Source organism: Phyllopteryx taeniolatus, chromosome 12 (assembly GCF_024500385.1).
Source record: "Phyllopteryx taeniolatus isolate TA_2022b chromosome 12, UOR_Ptae_1.2, whole genome shotgun sequence".
Taxonomy (NCBI): domain Eukaryota; kingdom Metazoa; phylum Chordata; class Actinopteri; order Syngnathiformes; family Syngnathidae; genus Phyllopteryx; species Phyllopteryx taeniolatus.
In genome coordinates this window covers 10,164,578-10,188,693 of record NC_084513.1, presented here as the reverse complement: position 1 = coordinate 10,188,693, position 24,116 = coordinate 10,164,578, and the positions used below count along the sequence as shown (strand labels likewise).

At 42.3% G+C, this 24,116-nt stretch overlaps 1 protein-coding gene across 5 annotated transcripts in view; it reads left to right on the top strand.

Annotated features, from left to right (window-relative positions):
• The window catches only part of esd (esterase D/formylglutathione hydrolase), a 28,052-nt gene extending 4,233 nt beyond the window's left edge, over positions 1-23,819 (top strand). For 2 of the 5 annotated variants that reach the window (XM_061791593.1, XM_061791591.1), the window contains 9 exons: positions 11,713-11,838; positions 18,358-18,425; positions 18,520-18,608; positions 21,213-21,311; positions 21,725-21,849; positions 21,933-22,052; positions 22,222-22,320; positions 22,543-22,710; positions 23,646-23,819. In XM_061791593.1, coding sequence (XP_061647577.1) covers positions 11,713-11,838; positions 18,358-18,425; positions 18,520-18,608; positions 21,213-21,311; positions 21,725-21,849; positions 21,933-22,052; positions 22,222-22,320; positions 22,543-22,710; positions 23,646-23,726 — 975 coding nt within the window. In that variant the 3' untranslated portion in view covers positions 23,727-23,819. Of the gene's footprint in view, positions 1-11,712; positions 11,839-12,133; positions 12,400-17,419; positions 17,577-18,357; positions 18,426-18,519; positions 18,609-21,212; positions 21,312-21,724; positions 21,850-21,932; positions 22,053-22,221; positions 22,321-22,542; positions 22,711-23,645 lie in introns of those variants that run through there. The other 3 variants (XM_061791596.1, XM_061791595.1, XM_061791594.1) reach the window with 3 other exon arrangements.
• Positions 23,820-24,116: the final 297 nt, after the last annotated feature.

The following is a 24,116-nucleotide window of genomic DNA, read 5'->3' as shown; positions in this document are numbered from 1 at the left end:
ATCGTTCCATACAATGGACATGGAATTTTTTTTGAATTCGATACATTTTCATTGTTGTGGAAACACCCGCCACGCCACTCTCAACACAGCAAGTCGCTAGCAGAATTGTGTTTGCTCTGTAGATGCACACTAGTGGGAAACTTTAGGGAAAGTTAACTGTTTATTACAATCGATAGCTTGCGCGCTAATGAGCTAGCGAGCTAAGGGCTGGAGCTAAAAAGCTCCCTCGACTGAGAGACTCGGAGTTGTGTACGTGTGTTCCCCACATAACACACACACATTTCAATCCCCGGCCCCGCCTGTGTGGAGTTTGCATGTTCTCCCCCTGCCTGCGTGGGTTTTCTCCGGGTATATGGAGTATATATATATCTAGTTTAGAAAAATATCCAACTTTTTTCAAAAATATCCAACCTTTTTCAGAAATACATTACTATTTTTTCGCTAAAATATAAAACTTTATTTTCTTGATAATATTACTTTTTTCTAAAATGTACAAAAAAAAATTTCAGTGCGACACTACTTAAAAAAATATTTAGCCTATACGTTTTTGCCATATTTTGTATACAGTATATATATTTTTAGATACACACGTTTACACAACATTTTTAATGAAAATATCAAACTTTTTAGAGGGAAATAGAAAACCATTTTTACTGAAAATACTCTGACGCCATACTCTGACTCTCATATATTTTCGAAATGTAAAACATTTTTGAAAAACTTTTATTGACTTTTTTAATGAATGACATTTATTTGGAAATTTACGATAAATTATTCCCAAAAACTCTTCCATTTTTTATGCTTGGGGTACTTTGATGAGCACATGCCACAGACATGTTAATAAGACACCTGGGAACTCCAAAAACAGCATGTCTCCTTTGATGTGGTCTGCTTGGTACATGAATTGAAAAGCTGGTTTGTGCTCAGCGAGCCGCCGAGCGACTCGCAAAGACGAGCTAATTGCGCCGTGTGTGTGTTTGTTGTTAGTTTGTCTAATGACTTGTTTGTCATCTCCTTAGAGAGACTAATCACTGCCCTAGGCTTCTGCTTTTTCTTTTCTCCTAAGTGATTTACTCTGCTCCTGTGCTCTGTGCATGCGTGTGTTTGAGCAATAAACACAAAAATATGCTTATAACGCAGCAAGACAAAGTCAGAAAACATATGTCGCACCGACATTGGTTTTAAGGCTGCCACACATGGCGACATGGCCGAAGTGATTGAACTATCGTGCAGTGTGTGGGGTTTGACAGCTGTTTTCATGAGTGGCCGATCGTTCTGCCACTGGTTTTGTCGCCATTCCAAATTTTAATTGCCGGCGCACGGAGTCGCAATTTCACAGCTTACAGCTAATCAAAATGCATAAAAGCTTTCCCTCGCACTGGAAATACATTTACGGGTTTTAAGTGTGCCGCGCTGCCGTGCCGCCCCCAGTGATAAAAATAGTATATAAACCATCAGATATGGTGTTTTACGTCAATACTTAACTGTATTCATAATCTATAAAGTGCCTGTAGATGAAAAAGTGAAGTTTGCGACAAAGATGTACGCGAACGTACGTACTGAGCTGGGAACGTTCAAATGCGAGACTCCTTTAAAATATCCACATGGTGTTCTGTGGGTTGATGTTTTGACAGTAGTAGGATTTCCACATTGGGCAAGTGAATGCAGCACTGAGCCGATCAGCAGAGTGAATGGAGCAGAACAACCCTCGTTCAGACATCATGTGGTGGTAATTTTCGAATTAATGTCGACGTCGCTGCGACATGTTGCCAACGAGCAGAAGCACTCCCTAAAACATCGTTGCGATGGAATTTGTTTAATTATATTTGTTTGTCTTTATGGATCGGCCTTGCCGTTTCACCTACCAGGTTTTTCTTCTATTTTTAAGCATAGCAATGGTTAGCATGTTAGCATTTAATCTGTTTTAGCAATTTCTCAAAAAAAGAGTTTCTATTTATGTATATATTTCTATTTTGATGTTGCTATAGCAACTGTTAGGATCTTAGAATTTTAGCTACCTCAGCGGTATACCTATTCAGGTTGCTATCTCGCTGTTTGTTAGCATAGCAACCGTTAGTATGTTATCATTTGAGCCCCCTTAGCGCTTTCTATACTCAGGTTGCTAGCTCACTACATTGTTACCATAGCAATGTTAGCATTTGAGCAATTCTTGTTTGCAATAGTACTCAACTAGATAAGACAGAATCTATGGCAGGGGTGGGCAAACTACGGCCCGCGGGCCACATCCAGCCTGTTGGTCATTTCAATCTGGCCCGCCAAAGATTGGTACAGAATCGCCCAAACCATATCAAAATCATGACTAAATTCATTTGACCTTGTTCTGTAATGCCCAGTGGTTCCAACAGGTTGTGCTGTAATGCCCAGTGGTTCCACCAGGTAGCGCAGTAGGCACAGTGATACATTGACTTGACTTTGGCTGTTCTGTTTTTACTCTGCTACTGCTCTGAACCCTTCTTCAACCATGAGTGGGCCAAAGAAAAGTCGACGGTGATTGCCGAGTGTTTAATATAGAATGGACGACTAAATACTTTTTCACTGAAGTCCGGTCAAAGCCTGTATGTCTTATTTATTAAGAAAACCATTGCGGTTTTAGAGGAATAGAACATCAGCTGTCACTTTTCTACCAAGCATGCTGATTATGCTAACAAACAGTCAACCCAGGAACTAATGGCTATAGCTCAGTGGTTAAAATCAAGCTTGCAGGCTCAGCAAATCACCTTTATCTAACAAACTGCCATCCAACATTCAGTCACCACGGCTAGTTTTTTTCTGACATTCAAACTAGCAAAGACCAGCAAGCCTCTTTCTCAAGCGGAGTTTCTGAAAGAATGCATGGTAGAGACAGCAAGTATCTTGTGTCTTGAGAACAAGAACAAATTTGAAAACATCAGCTTATCACACAGGACAGTGACTCACCGTGTTGAGCTAATTAACGAAGACTTAGCTAACAAGCTAAACAAAAAAGCAGAGTCATTTACATTGTATTCAGTGGTACTGGACGAAAGTAATGACACAAAGGATACCGCTCAACTTTTAATTGTTATGAGAGGGCTTAATGACAATTTCGAAATAACGGAGGAGTTTTTGGCCATGGAATCCCTGAAGGGAAAAACGTGAGGAGAGGATTTGTATGACAGCCTGTCGGGTGTCATCAAGAGACACAAGCTACCTTGCCAACATTACCACAGATGGATCGCTAAATCAGTCACTGATGGTGTAGTGGTGCACTTGCCTAACTTTGGTGCGGGCAGCGTGGGTTCAGTTCCCGCTCAGTGACGGTTTAAGTGAGAATCGTTGTCTGTGTCTATATGTGCCCTGCGACTGACTGGCGACCAGTTCAGGGTTTAGTCTGCCTTTCACCATAAACTTGTCAATCGTAGATTCAAAAGCCACGTGGTCGTGTAATATGGACAAAGATGTCAAGGTCTTTGTGGATGAATTACACCCAGGGAAAGCCTGGAGACATAAACCTCCTGCTTGGTGTCTTCATGAACCTGAATTTTATTAAGCCCACATTATTAAAACATCTTTTGTTTTTTAAACCGAGTCCCAGACTAGACAAAACAATCAGGAAGGAAAAAAAGATTACTTTTGGGGTTGAAAAAATAAGAAATGCTGCTGCCATGTGGCTCCTCTTTCATCTCTCTGCATGAAATAGCTAAAGTGGTCCATCTGTCCTTAGTAATCAAACATCAACTGCCCTTTATCCATCCATCTTTCTATATTTCCATCCATCCATCTATACATCCATCCAGTTAGAAGATGAAAACTACACAACAAGGCCAGATCCCAGATGCAAACCCTGAACCTGAGCACTGTGACGCAGATATTGTAATTCTGTCAGACTTGAGGTTCGGGGGATAAATCTAGTCCCCCACATCTTGTTCTCTCTCTCTCTCTCTCTCGCTCTCTCTCTCGCTCTCTTTCTTTCTCTCTCTCTCCATCTATCCATCTATCCATTTTCTACACTGAATGCAAATCAAATTTGCTTAACCAAAAAAATATGTAGTTTATAGTGTATATAGGCTATACAGTTTGAAGTGTAAAAAGCAAAAAATATTAGCGTCAAAGTTACTGTTCTGCTTGAAGTTTCTTTTCACAAAAAGCTAAATTTCTCCACTTTTTCGTCAAAAACTGGTGTTTGGGGTAAAACCAACTCATGTTTTACCGCTGATTACTATAGGACAGAAAATGCTACAAACGAAGTTGTTTCTGGTGAAAAAAAAGAGAATCTACACAATCTGGGGTAATAAGGGACTGCCTGGTAATAAGGGAAACAATTTCAGAATGTTTTTTTTATTGCATTTTTCTAATCACTGGAACTGGTAAAATGATGAAATGAACAACATCTGCCTCAGTTTACAGTACTTTTTGTTGCAAAGCAGATAATAAAAATGTGATTTAAGTAATTTCTGAAAATTTTTCCCTTTTTACCAGGCAGTCCCTTATTACTCCACAGTAATAAGGGATCACAGATTAAAATATTCAGCGGGTCTTTAAAGACAAGTCAAAATGCTCTAAAACGGCAGGCAGTACAGGGAACTCTACTTTGAAAATGGCTACCAGTTAATGTGTTGATATAAGTCCAGCAATCTTATTTATATTTGGTTGTCACTATTTGCCATGATGCCTGATTTCAAATTAAATCTGTTGTTAAAATTATATGCAGTGAAACCCGAATATTCATAGGGGGTAGGGACCGAGCCCTACAGATTGCGATAATCTGTGAGTGATTGACACCCACCCAAAAAGGTTTGTTATTGCATATAGATGCCACAAGAAAAGCAGGAAAGCACAAGACAAGGCTATCACCTGACTAAATGAAGCTCCTTCTGTTACTTCAACAGAGTTTCTTAGCTCCAAGATGCCACAAGATGGTGCCAATGCAATATTTCTTAATTAGACATGGCGTTGGCCTGATCTTAAAAACAGCGAATGGAATTTCCAGCGAATAATGGAGGCTGGGTCTCCAAAAAACAAAAATCAAGAAATACTTGAATTGAACTGTAAATAGGAAAGCATAACTATGATGGAGCAATGAAAATGAGTTTGTTACCCCATTTTCCAACTGTCAATGTAGCTAACATGCATGTTTTTGGAATGTGAAAGGAAGTCCCTGAAGAAAACCCACGCAAATACATGGAGAACACGCAAACTCCACATAGAAAAGCCATAGCCCAGATCCCAACCCTGAACCTCAGAATTGTGAGGCAGACGTTGTAACCACTCGACCACTATGCTGCCCCAATTGTACTTTGTTTACAAATTGAGTCAGCAGCGGGCAGTGCACCAAACAACAAAAAAGCCCTGGCTGCTTACCGTAGAGGATGGTCACCATGGAGACCGGCATGACCAACATGCCCAGGAGCATGTCTGCCACGGCCAGAGACATCAAGAAGTAGTTGGTTGCATTCTGGAGTTTCTTCTCGAGGGAGACAGCCAGAATGACCAGGATGTTGCCCATCACGGTGACGCCGATCACCGCCAGGATCAGCAGCGCCGCCCAGTTCTTGCTCGCCTTCGCCACATCCTGGCAGAACCAGCCACCCCCGTCCTCGTTTGAGCTGTTCCCGACGTAAGAACACTTGGCGTGGCTGGTGTTAGCAGGGCCCGGTAGGAACCCATGCGAGGGCCACAAGTTGGGTTCCAGGACCTCTGGGGGGGTTCCGACAACCAGGGTTTGAGAGATGAGCTCGGACACATTGCTGCCACCCCGCAGGTTCATGGTTTTACCGGCCCCTCAGGGTCTGGGAAACGGGTCGAACGTTGCAGTGTTTGGCTCTCTGAAAGCCCAGTCAGCACTCGGTGAATAGCACCATCCCATTTTAAAAAAAATACAAAAAAAATCTAATCTCTAAGGATGTTAAATGGATGAACTGGTGCAACCCGGATAAAGGCATTGTGATGCGACCACTGAACAACTCAGTGATTATTCCCTGTCTCCATCCTCGCTAGTAGGATCCATTTGAGGGCACGCTGGCAGGGTTTGCTTCCCTCAAGGTGGAAGATTTTAATTAGGAGTCGTAATCCAGAGTTTCCTATATACTTCTGGAGAAATAGCCGACACAAGGGAGGGTTTTGCCTACCTTTCTACCTACACGTGTGTCCTTGCGGTCTTGACCCTCACCTGAAGCTCGGAGACTTTGAAATACGTGATTGACGAAAACACCAAATATTCCTTCATAAGATTCTCCACTGAGGACCTCCTGCAGGTTTCTTAGGGGTTGTGGGGGGAGTCTGAAGGGAATTAAGAGAGCTGGAATAGATTTCTGCTGGTCGTCTCCTTCACGCTGTCACTCGCCTTCGCTCTTTGCGCTCTCAACTGGGAGCTCCCCCGCCTCTTGTCCCCTCCCTCCATCCCTTGCTCCCTCGCTCTCTTTTAGTCAGCGTCACAGAGCCAGCGCTCGCTCCGGTTGCATGAATGAACATTTACGTTGTCTCCTGGCTTTGTGTTTGTTCTGGGAAAATCCTCAGGCTCATGATTTAAGTCACTATTGTGGAGTCCTGAGGGATCTCTTTTTACATTTGGTCCATTAAGTTAACATTACCAAGATTTCTGATGCCTACCGTGGAAGTCTGATGATGAAGACATTTTATTTTCTCGAGAGTCACAGTTGGCCCCCACAAGTGTCAGTTAAAAAGCGTACTTTTGTTGTGTTTATGAAAAATCCGGAGATGATGAGCCTGTGTCAATAAACCAAGTACAGTGGTACTTTGAATGACAAATTTAATTTGTTTCGTGACCAAATTCGTTAACTAAATTTACTCTTGCATCAAATCATTTTCCCACATTGAAATGATTTGAAATGCATAAGCCGCCCGCTCCTGCCCCCTTTAGGGTTCGTGTTTAGGGGTTAGGCTTTTGTGTTAGGGATTTACATTTAAGGTATAATTTTAGGGTTAGGTTTTGGGTTTGGGTTCAGCATTAGGTTTAGCCATTTGGGATTAGGTTTACAATGTAGGGATTTAGTAATAGTGGTTAGGTTTATGTCTTAGAGGTTACGGTTAGGGTCCACTTCAAAGTTGAATAAATGAAAGTCAATGTGTTGTCCTGCCATTCTACTGGAGAGTGGAAGACAGTTTTGCTCAACTTGAATTTCTGAGTCCGGGGTCTCCGTTGTCGTATTCTACGCTTCATGCGCCACACATTTTCAATGGGAGACAGGTCTGGACTGCAGGCAGGCCAGTCTAGTACCCGCACTCTTTTACTACGAAGCTACACTGTTGTAACACGTGCAGAATGTGGTTTGGCATTGTCTTGCTGAATTAAGCAGGGGCGTCCATGAAAAAGACGTTGCTTGGATGGCAGCATGTGTTTCTCCAAAACCTGTATGTACCTTTCAGCATTAATGGTGCCTTCACAGATGTGTAAGTTACCCATGATGCTGGCTTTTGAACTTTGCATCTATAACAGTCCAGATGGTTCTTTTCCTCTTTGGCCTGGAGGACACGACGTCCACAATTTCCAAAAACAATTTGGAATGTGGACTCGTCAGACCACAGAACACTTTTCCACTTTTCATTAGTCCATCTTAGATGAACTCTGGCCCAGAGAAGCCGGCGGCGTTTCTGGGTGTTGTTGATAAATGGCTTTTGATTTGCATAGTAGAGTTTCAAGTTGCACTTACGGATGTAGCGCCGAACTGTATTTACTGACATTGTTTTTCTGAAGTGTTCCTGAGCCCATGTGGTGATATCCTTTACACATTGATGTTGGTTTTTGATGCAGTGCCGCCTGAGGGATCGAAGGTCACGGCCATTCAATGTTGGTTTTTGGCCTTGCCGCTTACATGCAGTGATTTCTCCAGATTCTCTGAACCTTTTGATGATATTATGGACCGTAGATGATGAAATCCCTAAATTCCTTGCAATTGTACATTGAGGAACATTGTCCTTAAACTGTTCGACTATTTTCTCACGCACTTGTTCACAAAGAGGTGAACCTCGCCCCATCTTTGCTTGTGAATGACTGAGCAATTCAGGGAAGCTCCTTTTATACCCAATCATGGCACCCACCTGTTCCCAATTAGCCTGTTCACCTGTGGGATGTTCCAAACAGGTGTTTGATGAGCATTCCTCAACTTTCTCAGTTTTTTTTGCCACCTGTCCCAGCTTTTTTGGAATGTGTTGCAGCCATAAAATTCTAAGTTAATGATTATTTGCTAAAAACAATAAAGTTTATCAGTTTAAACATTAAATATCTTGTCTTTGTAGTGTATTCAATTAAATATAGGTTTTTAGGACACGTGATGAAGTGTTCCAAGAATTCCAAATAACAGGTGGAAACTTTCTTCAATACAATAAATTAAAAGCAGCAATAAAAAAAAACATACCAACACGCTCGAACTGCCGGAGTTTGTCAAGCAAACAGTGAAGCTTCTTCCGCAAAGGAAAAAAAATCTATCTATCTATCTATCTATCTATCTATCTATCTATCTATCTATCTATCTATCTATCTATCTATCTATCTATCTATCTATCTATCTATATATATATCTATATATATACGATATACTGTGTATAAATATATATATATATAAATATATATATATATATATATATATATATATATATATATATATATATATATATATATATACATGTGAGTGCGAATGGTTGTTTGTTTGTATGTGCCCTGCGATTGGCTGGCAACCAGTTCAGGGTGTACCCCGCCTCCTGCCCGATGACAGCTGGGATAGGCTCCAGCATGCCCGCGACCCTAGTGAGGAGAAGCGGCTCAGAAAATGGATGGATGGATGGATTTTAGGAAATGGCTGTAATATAACAAAGGGTGAAAATTTTAAGGGGTTCTGAATACTTCCCGTACCCGTATATATATATATATATATATATATATATATATGATGTGGATTGCGCGTGGGGATTACGGTGTTTGGCCAGACGAGCCCACGGCTGACCTGCCTGTGCCCCGGCGGAGGTTAGCAGCAAGAAGGACCAGCGTGATAAGGCAGGATGAAGTCTGCCAGCAGCCAATAGATGCATCACGTAGATATCCACTAACGAGTAAGCCAACAGCAGCAGCGATAAACACCACGGAGAAGAAGAGGATGAAGAATGGACCACTACTTGAGCTCTACGTGTAAACAACACACTCCAAATCACCCCAGAAAGAAATCGGACCATTGTTGACAACAAAACTACGGGGTGATCAACATTTTTGCACCTTCAAAACCAATTGCGAGTAGGTCTATGAAAATGCTATGCTATGACTTACTTTTTCTCACTTTATTTCTGAAGTGATATTAAACAGACAAATAAGAATTTGCATCCAGTAGTGCTGCGATTATTAGTTCATTATTCTACTGACAATTCTATCGGAATAATCAAGTATAAGGATAAATATATATATTACATGGAAAAGGATGACGCGCTGTGGTGACCCCTAACGGGACAAGCCGAGAGGAAAAGAAGAAGAAGGATAAAATCTATTTTTGTTTTTTGCTTTTTGCTTCCCTCTCCCCAGCCACTTCCTCTAGCTCTTCCGGGGTGCTGATTATCATCCCAACTGCTTCAAACTCGGCTGCGAACCGCTCCAGTGAGAGTTGGAGATTACGGCTTGATGAAGCCAACAGAACCACATGATCTGCAAAAAAAGCAGAGATGCAAAACTGAGGCCACCAGACCAGACCCTCTCTACGCCTCGGCTGCGCCTAGAAATTCTGTCCATAAAAGTTATGAACAAAATCGGTGACACAGGGCAGACTTGGCGGAGTCCAACCCTCACCGGAAACGAATCCGACTTACTGCCAGCAATGCGGACCAAACGCTGACGCTGGTCCAACCAATACTAACCCATACTCCATCTAACCCATACTCCCAAAGCACTATATCCAGTCGTAACTTCTCAACCTCACACACCAGCTCAGGCTCTTTCCCTGCCAGAGAGGTGACGTTCCGCATCCCTGGAGCCAGCTTCTGTAGCCGGGGATTGGATCGCCAAGGTCCCTGCCTTTGGCCACTGCCCAGCTCACACTGCACCCGACCCCTATGGCCCCTCCCAAAGGGGGTGAGCCCATGGGAAGGGGGGCCCACGTTACCCTCTCAGGCTGTGCCCAGCCGGCCCCCATGGGTGGAGGCCCGGCCACCAGGCGCTTGCCTTTGAGCATTACCTCCAGGCCTGGCTCCAAGGGGGGGCTCAGTGACCCACGTCCGGGCAAGTGAAACTGATGTCCATTTATATTAATCATCATAAGAGTTCATTTGAGCCGTGCTTAGTCTGGTCCCTCACCTAGGACCTGTTTGCCATGGGTGACCCTGCCACACAAACACCTCCACCATGATAAGGTGACAGCACAAGGAGGGGTTTTCTTAAATTCACATTGTGGAAATATCAGGAAACTGCATTTTCTTGTCTATAAACATTTCTTGTGAGGCAATTTCAAATACAAATATAATTTCAAACTTGGAAATTCTTGTATCAAAAACATAAGGCATTAATTTAAAAAAAAAAGAGGAACACAAGTTGCTGGCATGGTGGACACTGGTTAGCACATCTGCCTCACAGTTCTGGAGACCGGGGTTCAAATCCCAGCCCCGCCTGTGTGGAGTTTGCATGTTGTCTCCGTGCCTGGGTAGGTTTTCTTGTTTTGTAATTTGGTTCTCGACTATTTTTTGACTTTTCTCTTTACATTGTCCATAACTTGGTTTGTTACTTGGTTATTAGTTTGGTTCTTGATCTGTTTCTTTATTTGGTTCTTGACAGGTTCTTAACTTGGTCCTTAACTTGGTTCTTAACTTGTTTCTTGGCGTGGTTCTTTGTGGGTTTATTTTCTTGGTCTGTTGTTCTTGACTGGTTCATGACCCTGGTTTGTAACTTGGTTCTTGGTTCTTTACATGGCTTGTATCTTGTTTCTTGACTTGGTTCCTGACATGGATCTTTTTTTGTTTCTTACATTTGTTCTTAACTTTGTTCCTTACTGGATTTTTGACCTGTTTTGTAACTTGGTCCTTGCTTGGTTTTTGATGTGAAAAGGACAAATGACGTTTCTACAAAAGGTCGCCTGTGTTGATTTATATTATTGATCCTTATCGGTCTGTGCGTGTTTGTGTGTACGTGTCTGTCTGTGAGTTTAAAGTTGTGTTGCAGAGGTTACGTAAGGTCTGATCCTGTCCTGCGTATTTATGTCCTTTTGCCCCCCCGACTTCCTCCAAATACCATCTGTCAATCAAGCACCTCAGGTGACTCATCAGTGTGTGTGTGTCTGTGTCGCTCTCTGCATTAGTTACCATGGCAACAGTGACACTAGCATCAGGCCTGCTGACCTGTTACACCTACAAATAACAAAACAAAAGTAAAGAAAACATACTAGACTAGGCTCCTAAATGTGATTACATTGTCATGTATTGATTCTAGACATGGCGAAGCAGCATGTGGTTCATTGCACAAAGTTGTTTTTTTTAACCATACCCTGTGGTTATTGAAATGACACTTGACTTGTATTTTTTGGTTGGTTCTGAAATTGGATTATCTTGATTTATTTATGTATGTATTTATTTATTTATTTTTACTTGGTCTTTAACTTGTCGCTCTCTGCGCAGTGCACTCAAACCCGACTGAACCAGACCATCGCATAAAAATAAGAGTTGCCGACACACCCTCGCACATTGCCAATTGACTGTATGGACACCCTGAACAATGAGCCTATATATATATATATATATATACCGCAGGTGGCGGTCCATTGGAAGGGGGACCAACATTGTCCAGGCCCGGCTACCAGACCGCTACTAGGTGTTCACCATCGAGCCCCACCTCAAAGACTGTCTCCAGAGGGGGTCCTGGAGACCTGCATCGGGGTGAGGGAAAGCATTTTTCCAAACATAGTGTACTTCACCGGGGAGTTTTGAGCCATGCTTTGTCTGGTCCCTCACCTCGGACATGTTAGCATTGGATGACCCTGCCATGAAGCCCCATACAGTTTAGCTCCTACAATCTTTGGGACACACAAATCCCTCCACCATGGTAAGGTGATGGCTCAGGGAGAAGTTTCTTTACTTGGTTCTCTATTTGGTTTGTAACTTAGTTCTTTACATGGTTATTTGTGTGGTTCTTATCTTGGTTCTTAACTTGGTTTCCTGACAGTTAATTCCAAGACCCATCCTGTACGGTGCTTGGATTTCACCATGATGTGTCATGTGTTTGACTTTGAGTAGTTCTTCTTGGACGCTTTAATGACCTGTCAGGAAGAATTAAAGTTTGATCACGGTACACCACGCTGCGTGACTACTGCCGCCACATTGAAGTTCCGTCACGGCGCACCACGCTGCGTGGCGTCTCCCTGCACAAATGTCACATGACGTGCCCCTCGCAGCCTCCACATTGTGTTTGACAGACGCAAGTGGTGCCGCATTAACAAGGTATGTGCTGGAACCACCAATTTGCTGCTGTTTTGTGTGGGGAAAAAGTCAGTTGTGAGGCATCCATTCCTCCCTTAAAAACCTTCATTCATGACACTTTACCACACTTTTTGTGAATCTCACTATAACCCCTGTGTGTGTGTGTGTGTGTGTGTGTGTGTGTGTGTGTGTGCGCAAACATGCATGCATGTGTGTATGTGTGTGAAACAAATTTGTTGCTGTTGTGATTAGAAAAATTGGTCAAACATTTAGTTCACTTTTCTGTAGATGTAGAAATTCCGTCTCTGTAATCACATACTTCAAGGAAGTGATTTGTAAGCCAAGCGGATGGTTGAGCAGGAAGAAAAACCAAGAAAAACTCTGATGGGATCCAAATCGTGATGAGAAATGTGCTTGCACCAGATGGAGTCAGAAACACACACAGGCTACAAGCAAACATCCAGCACAGACAAAGACAACATTAGGGTTTTGAACTAGCGTTTCAGACCACAATGAGTGTTTCGAGCCAAGGTTATCGTTTACACACCAGGTTGACGGTTTCCAGACTGGTTGAGAGTTTCAAGTTTTGATTTCAAACATAGGTTAGGGTTTCAAATTAGTATTTTAAACAAGGGTTAGGGTTTCAAGCCAGGATTACAAGTTTCAAAGCAGGGTTTCAAACTAGGGCAAGGGTTTTAATCCTATATTAGGGTGAGAAACTAGGGTTAGGTGTTCCAATTAGGGTTTCAAACCTGGGTTCTAAATTTCAAGTTAGGATTAGTTTTCAAATTTGGACAATATCCTACGATAACATCCATCCATTTGTCCATTATATTTTACCGCTTATCCTCACTAGGGTCGTGGGCTGCTGGAGCCATCCATCCATCCATTTTCTGAGCCGCTTCTCCGCACTAGGGTCGCGGGCTGGCTGGAGCCTATCCCAGCTGTCATCGGGCAGGAGGCGGGGTACACCCTGAACTGGTTGCCAGCCAATTGCAGGGCACATAGGAACAAACAACCATTCGCACTCACAGTCACAGTCATGCCTATGGGCAATTTAGAGTCTCCAATTCATGCATGTTTTTGGGATGTGGGAGGAAACCGGAGTGCCCAGAGAAAACCCACGCAGGCACGGGGAGAACATGCAAACTCCACACAGGCGGGGCCGGGGATTGAACCCGGGTCCTCAGAACTGTGAGGCTGACGCTCTAACCAGTCGCCCACCGTGCCGCCTCTGCTGGAGCCTATCCCAGCTATCTTGGGGCGAGAGGCGGGCTACACCCTGAACTGTTCGCCAGCCAATCGCAGGGCTCGTATAAACAAACAACCATTCGCACTCACATTCACACCTACGGGCAATTTAGAGTCTCCAATCTATCACGCATGTTTTTGGGATGTGGGAGGAAACCAAAGTGCCCGGAGAAAACATAGGCAGGTACGGGGAGAACATGCAAACTCCACACAGGCGAGGCCGGGATTTGAACCCCGGTACTCAGAACTGCGTGGCAGATGTGCTAACCAGTCGGTCACCGTGCCAGCCCTACGATAACATGATAAATGGAAAATATGATGATCACATCTTGCGGTGGGTTATTTGTCCTGATGGGAAATTTTTCCGACTTGTTTCGTAATACTCATAAAAATATTCATGAAGAATTTTGTCTGTGGACTGAGAACACTAAAGTCCAGTTTAATGAAATACTTTTTACTTCATGCCTGTCCAATGTGTGTGTGTGTTGGGGGAGGGCGGGACTCGGAGTGAATCCAGTGTGTGTGTGTGTGTGTGTGTGTGTGCATGTATGCGCGCGTGTATGTGTGTGTGTGCGTATCCACCTGTTTGCTGCTTGGTGTGGCGTCACTGGTTGCCACAGCAACAGCTGTTGTTGGTCCGCTTGGCGGGGGACTGACGTTAATTGATTCTGATTGGTCGCCCGATCCTAAGAGACGACAGGCACCGGCCTGTCATTGGCTAACACACCAAAGACCACCCACACAGGTCACATGCAGGGACCACCGCGAAGGTCACATATGCACACATCGGTTTGTGTGTGTATAAGTGTGTGTGTGTGTGTGTGTGTTTGTGTGTGTGTGTGCACAAGAGGTGCACGCACGTTTGTGTGTCGTGAGGGGGGACTGACAGCTTTGAAAGACAAGTCAGGGTAGAGTTTCAAGTTTGGGTTTCAACTTCTGGTTTTGAGAAGGGGTTATGGTTTCAAATGTGGGTTCTCTTAGGCTAATTTAAACTGTTAACCTTGTTTGAAACCCTAACCAAGAATTAAAACCTTGATTAGAAACCTTAATTTTGAACCCTAACCACGATCTGAAACCTAATTTCAAACCATAATTTGAAACCCTAACCCCAGATTAATACCCTAATTTGAAAACCTAACCCTGGTTTAAAACCCTAATTTTAAGCCCTAACCTTGTCTTGAAACCCTAATTTCAAACTACAAATCCCAATTTCAATGAAGATAAGACTTTGTATAAAACGTTAATAAAAACAACTACAATGATTTGCAAATCCTGCAAGGACAAGATATGTTCAAACTGATGAACATTATTGTTTTTTGTTGTTGTTGTTTGTTTTTTGCAAGTATTCTCTCATTTTGAATTCTGTATCTATGACACATTCCCAAAAAGCTGGGACAGGGATAAAAAAAAAAAAAACACCTGCTTGGAACATTCCACTGGCGAACAGGTTAATTGGAAACATGTGAGTGTCATGATTGGGTATAAAAGTGGCATCTCCGAGAAGCTCAGTTGTTCACAAGCAAGGATGTTCACCTCTTTGTGAACAACTGCGTGAGCAAATAGTCCAACAGTTTAGCAACAACATACGATTGCAAGGAATTTAGGTATTTCATCATCTGCGGTCCATAATATTGACAAAAGATTCAGAGAATCTGGAGCAGTCTCTGCATGTAAGTGGCAAGGCAAAAAACCAACACTAAATGCCCGTGACCTTTGATCCCTCAGGTGACGCTGCATTAACAACTGGGATTATTGTGTAAAGGATATTGCCACGTAGTCTCAGGAAAACTTTAGGAAACCACTGTCAGTTAACACAGTTTGTCACTACATCTACGAATGCAAGTTAAAACTCTAACATGCAAAACGAAAGCCATATATTAACAACACTCAGAAACGCCGCCGGCTTCTCTGGGTCTGAGCTCATTTCAGATGGACTAACGCAGAGTGGAAAAGTGTGCTGTGATCTGACAAGTCCACATTTCAAATAGTTCTTGGAACTCATGGACTTTGTGTCATTCCAGACAAAGATCTGGATTTTTATTGGCGCAAAGTTCAAAAGCCAGCATCTGTGATGTTATGGGTTTGTGTTTAGTGCCCCTGGCATGGGTAATTTGCACATCTGTGAAGCCAACATTAATGCTGAAAAATAAATGCAAGTTTTGGAGCAACATATGCTGCCATCCAAACAACGTCTTTTTCAGGGACATCCCTGCTTATTTCAGCAAGGCAAGGCCAAGCCACAGTCATCACGTGTTACAACAGTGCCACTCAATACATTATTATTATCTATCCATCCATCCATTTTCTGAGCCGGTTATCCTCACAAAGGTCACGGAAGTGCTGGAGTCTATCAAATAAACTGATTAATAATAATAATAATCCCAGCTATCTTCAAGCAGGAGGCGGGGTACACCCTGAACTGGTTCCCAGTCAATCGCAGACATTATTATTCTTATTTTTTTTAAACAAGTAAAGGCAATTGTACTCTCTCCAGGATGCAAACACCTTATGTAGGGGGTTTACTGTAATCAAGAGTTGAAAACGTTAATTTTGGCTTCAATTATATAAGTAAAACAAAAACAACACAAACATTGTTTCAGGCCATCAGAAGTTTATCCTAATTTTTTTCCCGCTCATTTTATTCAACTTTCAAACATTAAAAAGTAAACAAAACAGGAGGGTAAAATATTTTGTGTCGAAGAATGTGTGTGTGCGTGCGTGTGTCCGCGTGTGTGTGCGTGTGCGTGCGCGCGCGAGAAGAGGGATGATCCCCTCTCTGATTCAGTACCCTGGGAACTTCTTTGCTGCCACCTTTGGCGCCCTCGTGTGGCAGATTGCTCATAAGTGTGACTACAGTAATGCTGAGTTGATGGTAAATGTCAATGCAAAGCTTTGACTGCGTGGTGTGAACATGTTGTTTCGTCTGCAAGGACCACACAAACTCTGACTAGAACTTTAAAAAAAGGTTTTTGTTTTATTGATTGCATCAGTCATTCTCAGTACGAGAACCACTAGTGGTTACGTGGGTTCTCCCTAGTGGTACGCAAAATCAATGCCTTAGTACAGTTCAGTTGAATTGAACTTTTAAGTACAATACATTTGCATTGAATAATTTTTATTTTTATTTTCCTCTACTCAAACGCAGTGTTAATGTGCAAACTGTGCATAATGGTACATGTTATGGCTTACAATCATATTTAATGTTCAGTACTTTTTAGGAATTAAAGCTTTGCCTTGTTTTTTGAAGACCACTTGGGCCTCCTACGCTACTGTATGTTAAGGATGGTGATACTTGGAGGGCTCATATTTTTTTTAGGTGGTACTTGGTGTCAAAATTTTGAGAACCACTGGATTGCATTGTTTCTCTGGGACTAACCGAGCTGTGTGAATGGTATATGCAATTGTTACCACCTTTGGCTTGATCCAATATGGCCCCAAGGTTTCTCAAATTAGGATGAACATTTTTAGAAAGTGAGCCGAAATAGATGGCAACTTTGGGAGCCAAGATATCGTGGACCACAATTAATATGTCACTTTCAAAAATATACATTTTATAATTGCATTGTTGTTTTTTTAATTTTAAAATTTAAAATAAATTTAGTTCTAATTAAATGAATACTTTATAGTACAATATTTTAATATATAAAAAAGAATGTATTATTTTTAAATGATCTATGCAATTCTATTCATATATATATATATATATATCCATAAAAAACACCAAATTTAATAGTTTAGCTCTACTTCCATCTGCTGGTCAAAATGTGTACGTACAGTAAACGTGCACGCACACTGCAAAGTAAAATGGGCGGTGCTGTGGAGTGACGTCATCACGTCACCCCCCCCGACGCACGCCCTCGGACTTGTGGACTGGTGGCTGCAGCAAAGCTAAAAGTGGACATTTACGAGCAACGCGCGGAGTATACAAAATACTGCGTTTTATCAAGGTACTTTCAGGGCAACTGTCCGCCATTGCTGAAGAGCAAATGTTTAACGTCATCTCCGAGCAGAAGACGGTTGCTCACTCATTAAGCTAACTTTTTTTTTTTTTTTTTGAACGTCCACAGGAGGAGCGCACAGTCCGCGCCACACTCGCACGGAAAAACCGACGTTTTACAGAGTGTTGCTCGCTACAAATGAATCGCGTTGGCCTTAAGGCGATACTCGATGCGGATCGCGTTCTGCAAGTGTATCTCGGCAATTCGGCGGTGGCGTGGCTTTTCCATTTGCGCTGCAAATTGCTTGAATTTGCAAGCGAGTGAACGCTTTTTTGAGTATTTTTGATTCGTAATTTCACCCTTAAATCAGATCCCAGATGTAATATGATAATAATCTTGTTCCACGGCTGTGGCGCAACATTCACGCAGTGACTCTTTTGCATACCACCGACGGGAACCTGAGTACCACACTTTGATAATTACTGATTTAGACAATTATGATATTAGGCTAACGGTTTAAGAGCCAACCTACAAGTTTGTAAATTCCTGTATTTCTGTTCAATCCCACAAATTCCTGTTCACTTCCCATTGGGAGAGGTTTTCAACTTTTAAATTGCCGCTGGAAAAAAACCAAAAAGGACTTTTGACCCTGTAAATTTAGAACACTAATGTTTATACATACAATATTTGATGATATAATGCCTGGAAATTTTTGTTTAGTTTGTTTGTGGTGTGTGTGTGAAAATGTCACCGAATGTATCTTTCATGTAGTGCTCTTTTTTGCCATCAGATGGCGCTCACTCAGGTGTCCTCCAACAAGTGTGCCGGAGGTTTCCAGAAGGTCTTTGAGCATGACAGGTGAAGGCAGCGCATGCGTGTGGTGGTTTAGCTAACATCCGCTAGTAGCTAACCCAGCTTATTCTTCTTCTTGCTCTTATTGTTCTTTGTGCAGCGTGGAGCTGAAGTGCAAAATGAAGTTTGCCGTCTTCCTGCCGCCCAAAGCGGAGACGCACAAGTGTCCCGTCCTGTACTGGCTCTCAGGTGGGCCAGTTGTAGATTTTAAATATATTCATCAAAACAATTTAAAAAAGTATAAGTGGCTTCCAAACGTGGGTTCCATCTCATCGTGTGCAGAATTACCGCCTAAGTGCAGTTCAGTCATATTTAACCTTTAAGTTCAATACATTTGTATTGAAACTGTTTTTAAATATGTATTTAGATTTAATTTAACATTTATGTGCAATTCATTTTCGTTGATATCAGCAATATTTTCCTAAATTTAAACCACTGGCTTGCGCTAACAACATGGCTGCGAACGGAGAGGCGCTAGTTTAAAAAAAAGCACGGTCGCTATAATAAGCCACTTCTTGACTCCTGCAGCGACTTTTTTTTTTCCATAAAAATGACTCTCAAGCTCAGAGTTAATGGTGCTGACCATTGCCAAATCATGGTAACCATTTCCATTTTGCAAAAGTAGTCATTTATCCACAATCGTTAAACATTTCAAATGTTAATTAAGGATCATGTTTCCATACTGGAGATCTTTTGACAAAAGTTCCGCCCCCCCAAGAGGAAATGATTGTTTCTACATAAAGAACAATATTTATTATGGAAGTTGATGCGATTTAAAAAAGAAAAAATGCTTCCAACTCAGTACTACAAATAGTTTCTAAATGTGTTCAGTGTCAGGAGACATAAAGCAAATGTTAGGGGGGAAGAAACTTGTTTTAAATACAACCCCAATTCCAATGAAGTTGGGACGTTGTGTTAAACATAAGAACAGAATACAAAGATTTGCAAATCATGTTCAACCTATATTTGATTGAATACACTACAAAGACAAGATATTTCATGTTCAAACTGATCAACTTTATTGTTTTTAGAATATAATCATTAATCAACACGTTCCCAAAAAGCTCTGACAGGAGTGTTGGATTTATCTTACCCAACATTATAAAAAATAGCCACAAAAGGAATGAAGACACTGGTTTCTTTTTCTCATGAGGAGGGCGTATGGGAGATTGTTCAGATCACAGCCTCTCAACACGCTCTAAACAATCTCCCCCGTCGCTCCTGCATTTATTTGAAATAGGAGGGATTTACAAGTCATAATGTTCTAAGCAATAAGACACAACACAAAATATTTGATAATAGGAGGGTTTTTCCCAGGCATAGTGTTCTAAGCAATAAGACACAACACAAAACATTGGACCAACACTTGTCACGACCCGACCACATCCGAGCACGTCCTTGCCATGGCACTTTCCTTCAACGCCTTCAAGACAGTTATGGAGATAGACACCATGGGAACGTTCAACACCAGCAAAGTTGTGTATGAGAAGTGGTTCAAGGATCACGGAGGCAACACAAAACATTGGACCAACACCTGTCACGACCCGACCACATCCGATCACGTCCTTGGTCCAGGCGCCCTTCCATCGGATGATGCTGAGTCTTCTTTTTGAAGGCGAGACATCTAAAATCGTCCATAATACTAATGCAAGCTAAGCAAATAAATGATAACTTCTATAATATATTTAACAAGGAGGCAAAAAGACTGAGAAAGTTGAGGAATGCTCATCACACACCTGTTTGGAACATCCCACAGGTGAACAGGCGGGAACCTCCCTGAATTGCTCAGTCATTCACAAGCAAAGATGGGGTGAGGTTCACCTCTTTGTGAACAAGTGTGTGAGAAAATAATCGAACAGTTTAAGAACAATGTTCCTCAAGTTACAATTGCAAGGAATTGAGGGATTTCATCATCTACGGTCCATAATATCATCAAAAGGTTCAGAGAATCTGGAGAAATCACTGCATGTAAGCGGCAAGGCCGAAAACCAACATTGAATGCCCGTGACCTTCGATCCCTCAGGCGGCACTGCATCAAAAACCGACATCAATGTGTAAAGGATATCACCACATGGGCTCAGGAACGCTTCAGAAAACCAATGTCAGTAAATACAGTTCGACGCTACATCCGTAAGTGCAACTTGAAACTCTACTACGCAAAGCAAAAGCCATTTATCAACAACATCCAGAAACGGCGCCGACTTCTCTGGGCCCGAGCTCATCTAAGATGGACTGATGCAAAGTGGAAAAGGGTTCTGTGGTCCGAGGAGTCCACATTTCAAATTGTTTTTGGAAATTGTGGACGCAAAAGTTCAAAAGCCAGCATCTGTGATGGTATGGGGCTGTGTTAGTGCCAATGGCATGGGTAACTTACACATCTGTGAAGGCACCATTAATGTTGAAAGGTACAAACAGGTTTTGGAGAAACATATGCTGCCATCCAAGCAACCTCTTTTTCATGGAGGCCCCTGCTTATTTCAGCAAGACAATGCCAAACCACATTCTGTACGTGTTACAACAGCGTGGCTTCATAGTAAAAGAATGCAGGTACTAGACTGGCCTGCCTGCAGTCCAGACCTGTCTCCCATTGAAAATGTGTGGCGCATTATGTAACGTAAAATACGACAACGGAGACCCCGGACTGTTGAACAGCTGAAGCTGAACAACAAGCAAGAATGGGAAAGAATTCCACCTACAAAGCTTTACTTTAGATGATCGAATTCTGACGGGCAAATGTTAGGACAGCTCTTTCTTTTTTTGTATTTTTATAAAGGGTCCTCTGGTGTCTTGCAGGCCTGACGTGCACCGAGCAGAACTTCATCACCAAGGCAGGAAGTCAGCTGGCAGCGGCGGAGAACGGCATCATCATCGTTGCGCCCGACACCAGCCCACGTATGGACACACACACACACACACTCACACACACGCGGGTTGGAAGTTTTGGCATGTTGAAAGAAGTTTGGGTTTGTTGGAAATTCGGGCCTGTTTTGAAGCTTGAGAATGTTGAAGTTTGGGCATCTTTAAATGAAGTTTGGGTGTGTGTGTGAAGTTTGGGTATCTATTAAAGTTTGTGTGTTTTGGAATTTGGGCATTTTTGAATGAAGTTTGGGCTAATTTGAAGTTTTGACATGTTGAATGAAGTTTGGGTGTGCTGGAAATTCAGGGATGTTTTGAATCTTAACTATGTTAAAGTTTGGGCATCTTTAAATGAAGTTTGGGTGCCTGTTAACGTTTGTGTGTGTTTTGGAGTTTGGGCCGTCTGTCATTTGGGTATGTTTGACGTTTTGGGCATGTGTTGTTTCCAGGCGGCTGTGGCGTGGAGGGCGAGGACGACAGCTGGGATTTGGGCACCGGCGCTGGTTTCTACGTGGACGCCACCCACGAGCCGTGGAAGAACAATTATCGCATGTACTCCTACGTCACCCAGGAAGTACGCCTGAAGGGTTAAACGCCGTCATCATCTGCCCTAAAAACAAAAACCGCTGCTTTGATCGGTTTCTGTTCTGCCCCCAGCTGCCCAAACTGATCAACAGCAACTTCCCCGCCGACCCAGACAGGATGTCCATTAGCGGCCATTCCATGGGCGGCCACGGGGCGCTCATTTGTGCCCTCAAGAACCCCGGAAAGTACAAGGTAGGACCAGAACTGCTTGAACCCCGCCCCCTTGACAAATCCCCTTTACACCAATAAGCACGGTCTGGTTCTGTATGGTTGTGATGGATACCAAAATAACCCATCCATACCTTTCTGATCCCATCACCCTCTTTCACCCTGTTTTTTTTTTTCTTTTTTTGTCCCGCAGGCTGTGTCTGCGTTTGCCCCCATCTGCAACCCCATGCAGTGCCCGTGGGGGCAGAAAGCCTTCAACGCCTACCTCGGTCCTGACCGCACCACCTGGGAGGTAAGCGGTCCTCGCTTTCCTGCCTCATTCCTGATGAACTCTGAAGCCTATTATCCATTTACGTATTTCAATGTTGATTGTTTTGGTGGTACTTAGAGGGCTAAGAATATTTTGACGTGCTACTTGGTGTCAACAAGCACTGCTCCGGACTGTATTTCGGATTAAGCGAAATTGGGTTATTCCCTGCAACACTTACGTGCCCCTGTGGTGGCCTCCCCCAAGGCATACGACGCCACAACCCTGGCGTCGGGGTACTCGGGCCCGCAACTGGACATCCTGATAGACCAAGGCCGCGACGACCAGTTCCTATCCGCCAGCCAGCTGCTGCCCGACAACCTGATCGCCGTCTGCTCCGAAAAGAAGATCCCCGTTGTCTTCCGCCTGCAGCCAGTTCGTCCTCTTCCATTTACTTATGCAATTTACATTGAAGTCAATTAGAATTCATTTGCCAATAATTGAGGAAAATACTAAATTGGTGCAAACTTCCATCCATCCATTTTCTGTACCGCGTACCCTCACTGGGGTTGTGGGTGTGCTGACTCCTATCTCAGCTGACTCCGGGCGACAGGTGGGGTTTAATCTATATACATTTGTAAATTATACAAATATTCATTTCAATAGTAAAACCATTCATACTTTTAATTTTATTTAGAATTGAATAACCAATGGTTTAATAAATGTTACATTTATGTATGTGTGACATTGCTCATTTTACAATTATTTGCCATTTATTAATTTACAGATTATCTCATGACAAATAAATAAAAAATACAAAACTAAATACATGTAAACTTATTTTAATAAAATAATTCAGTCTCATGAAATGTTATAAATTAACCAATTTAATTAAATACAAATTGGTGTAAATGTATATGTCTATTTTATGAGTACAATTTACATATTGTAAGGTGAAGAAATGATCTATTTAGTTAATAAAAAAACAAACATACAGAAATGAATACCAAATGCGCTTATAAGCTTGTTCTGTTTGACTTTTATTTACAATAAATTAGCGATTTGAGTATAAATCTAAAATATATTTTTATATTATATTTATATCGAATGTCTGCTTATTTTAATAAAATAGTAATTACATTAAAAATTGTATTTACATTGGATCAATGAACCTATTTAAGGAGCCAAAGATAGATTTGAACAGATTTTAGGGGAAAATTTGCCAAACTAATGCAAACTGATTGCAGTGCTCTTGATAATGTGAGTGCACCGGATTTAAAAAAAAAAAAAAAAACCCAAAACAAAACAGGACCAAGTCCTCCTCGCCTCCAGGAGGCAGTGATCACCTATTTTCCATATTTCTCCCACAGGGCTACGACCACAGCTACTACTTCATCTACTCCTTCTTCAATGACCACATCAAGCATCATGCCAAGTTCCTCAACGCCTGACCAACCTCTCCACAGGCCAGCCAGCTAGTCACCGTTAGCATGTAACTGTGTGTCGCTTGCTAGTTTTACACAATAAAAAGTCCTGCTTCCTCATTATGTGTGCGTGTGTTGAGCCCCTTTTACACCGCAGACTGCATACTTGTAAACTCACTCAGTAGCGCCCCCTGGATAGCTTGCAAATAAATTAACAGTTTGTCGTACCAACACAAAATTTGGGGAACTTGAACTTTTTCTTAACAGGTCGCACAAAAAAGTCTCATGGATCCATGTTGAAAATTTAACAGGAAGGTGGCTATTTTGGTTTAAAGCAGCCTTTTTGGATGAATTCCAGGGCTTGTTCTTCATTAGGAAAAAAATAAAATATAAAAATCAATGAAACTTGTTTCACCA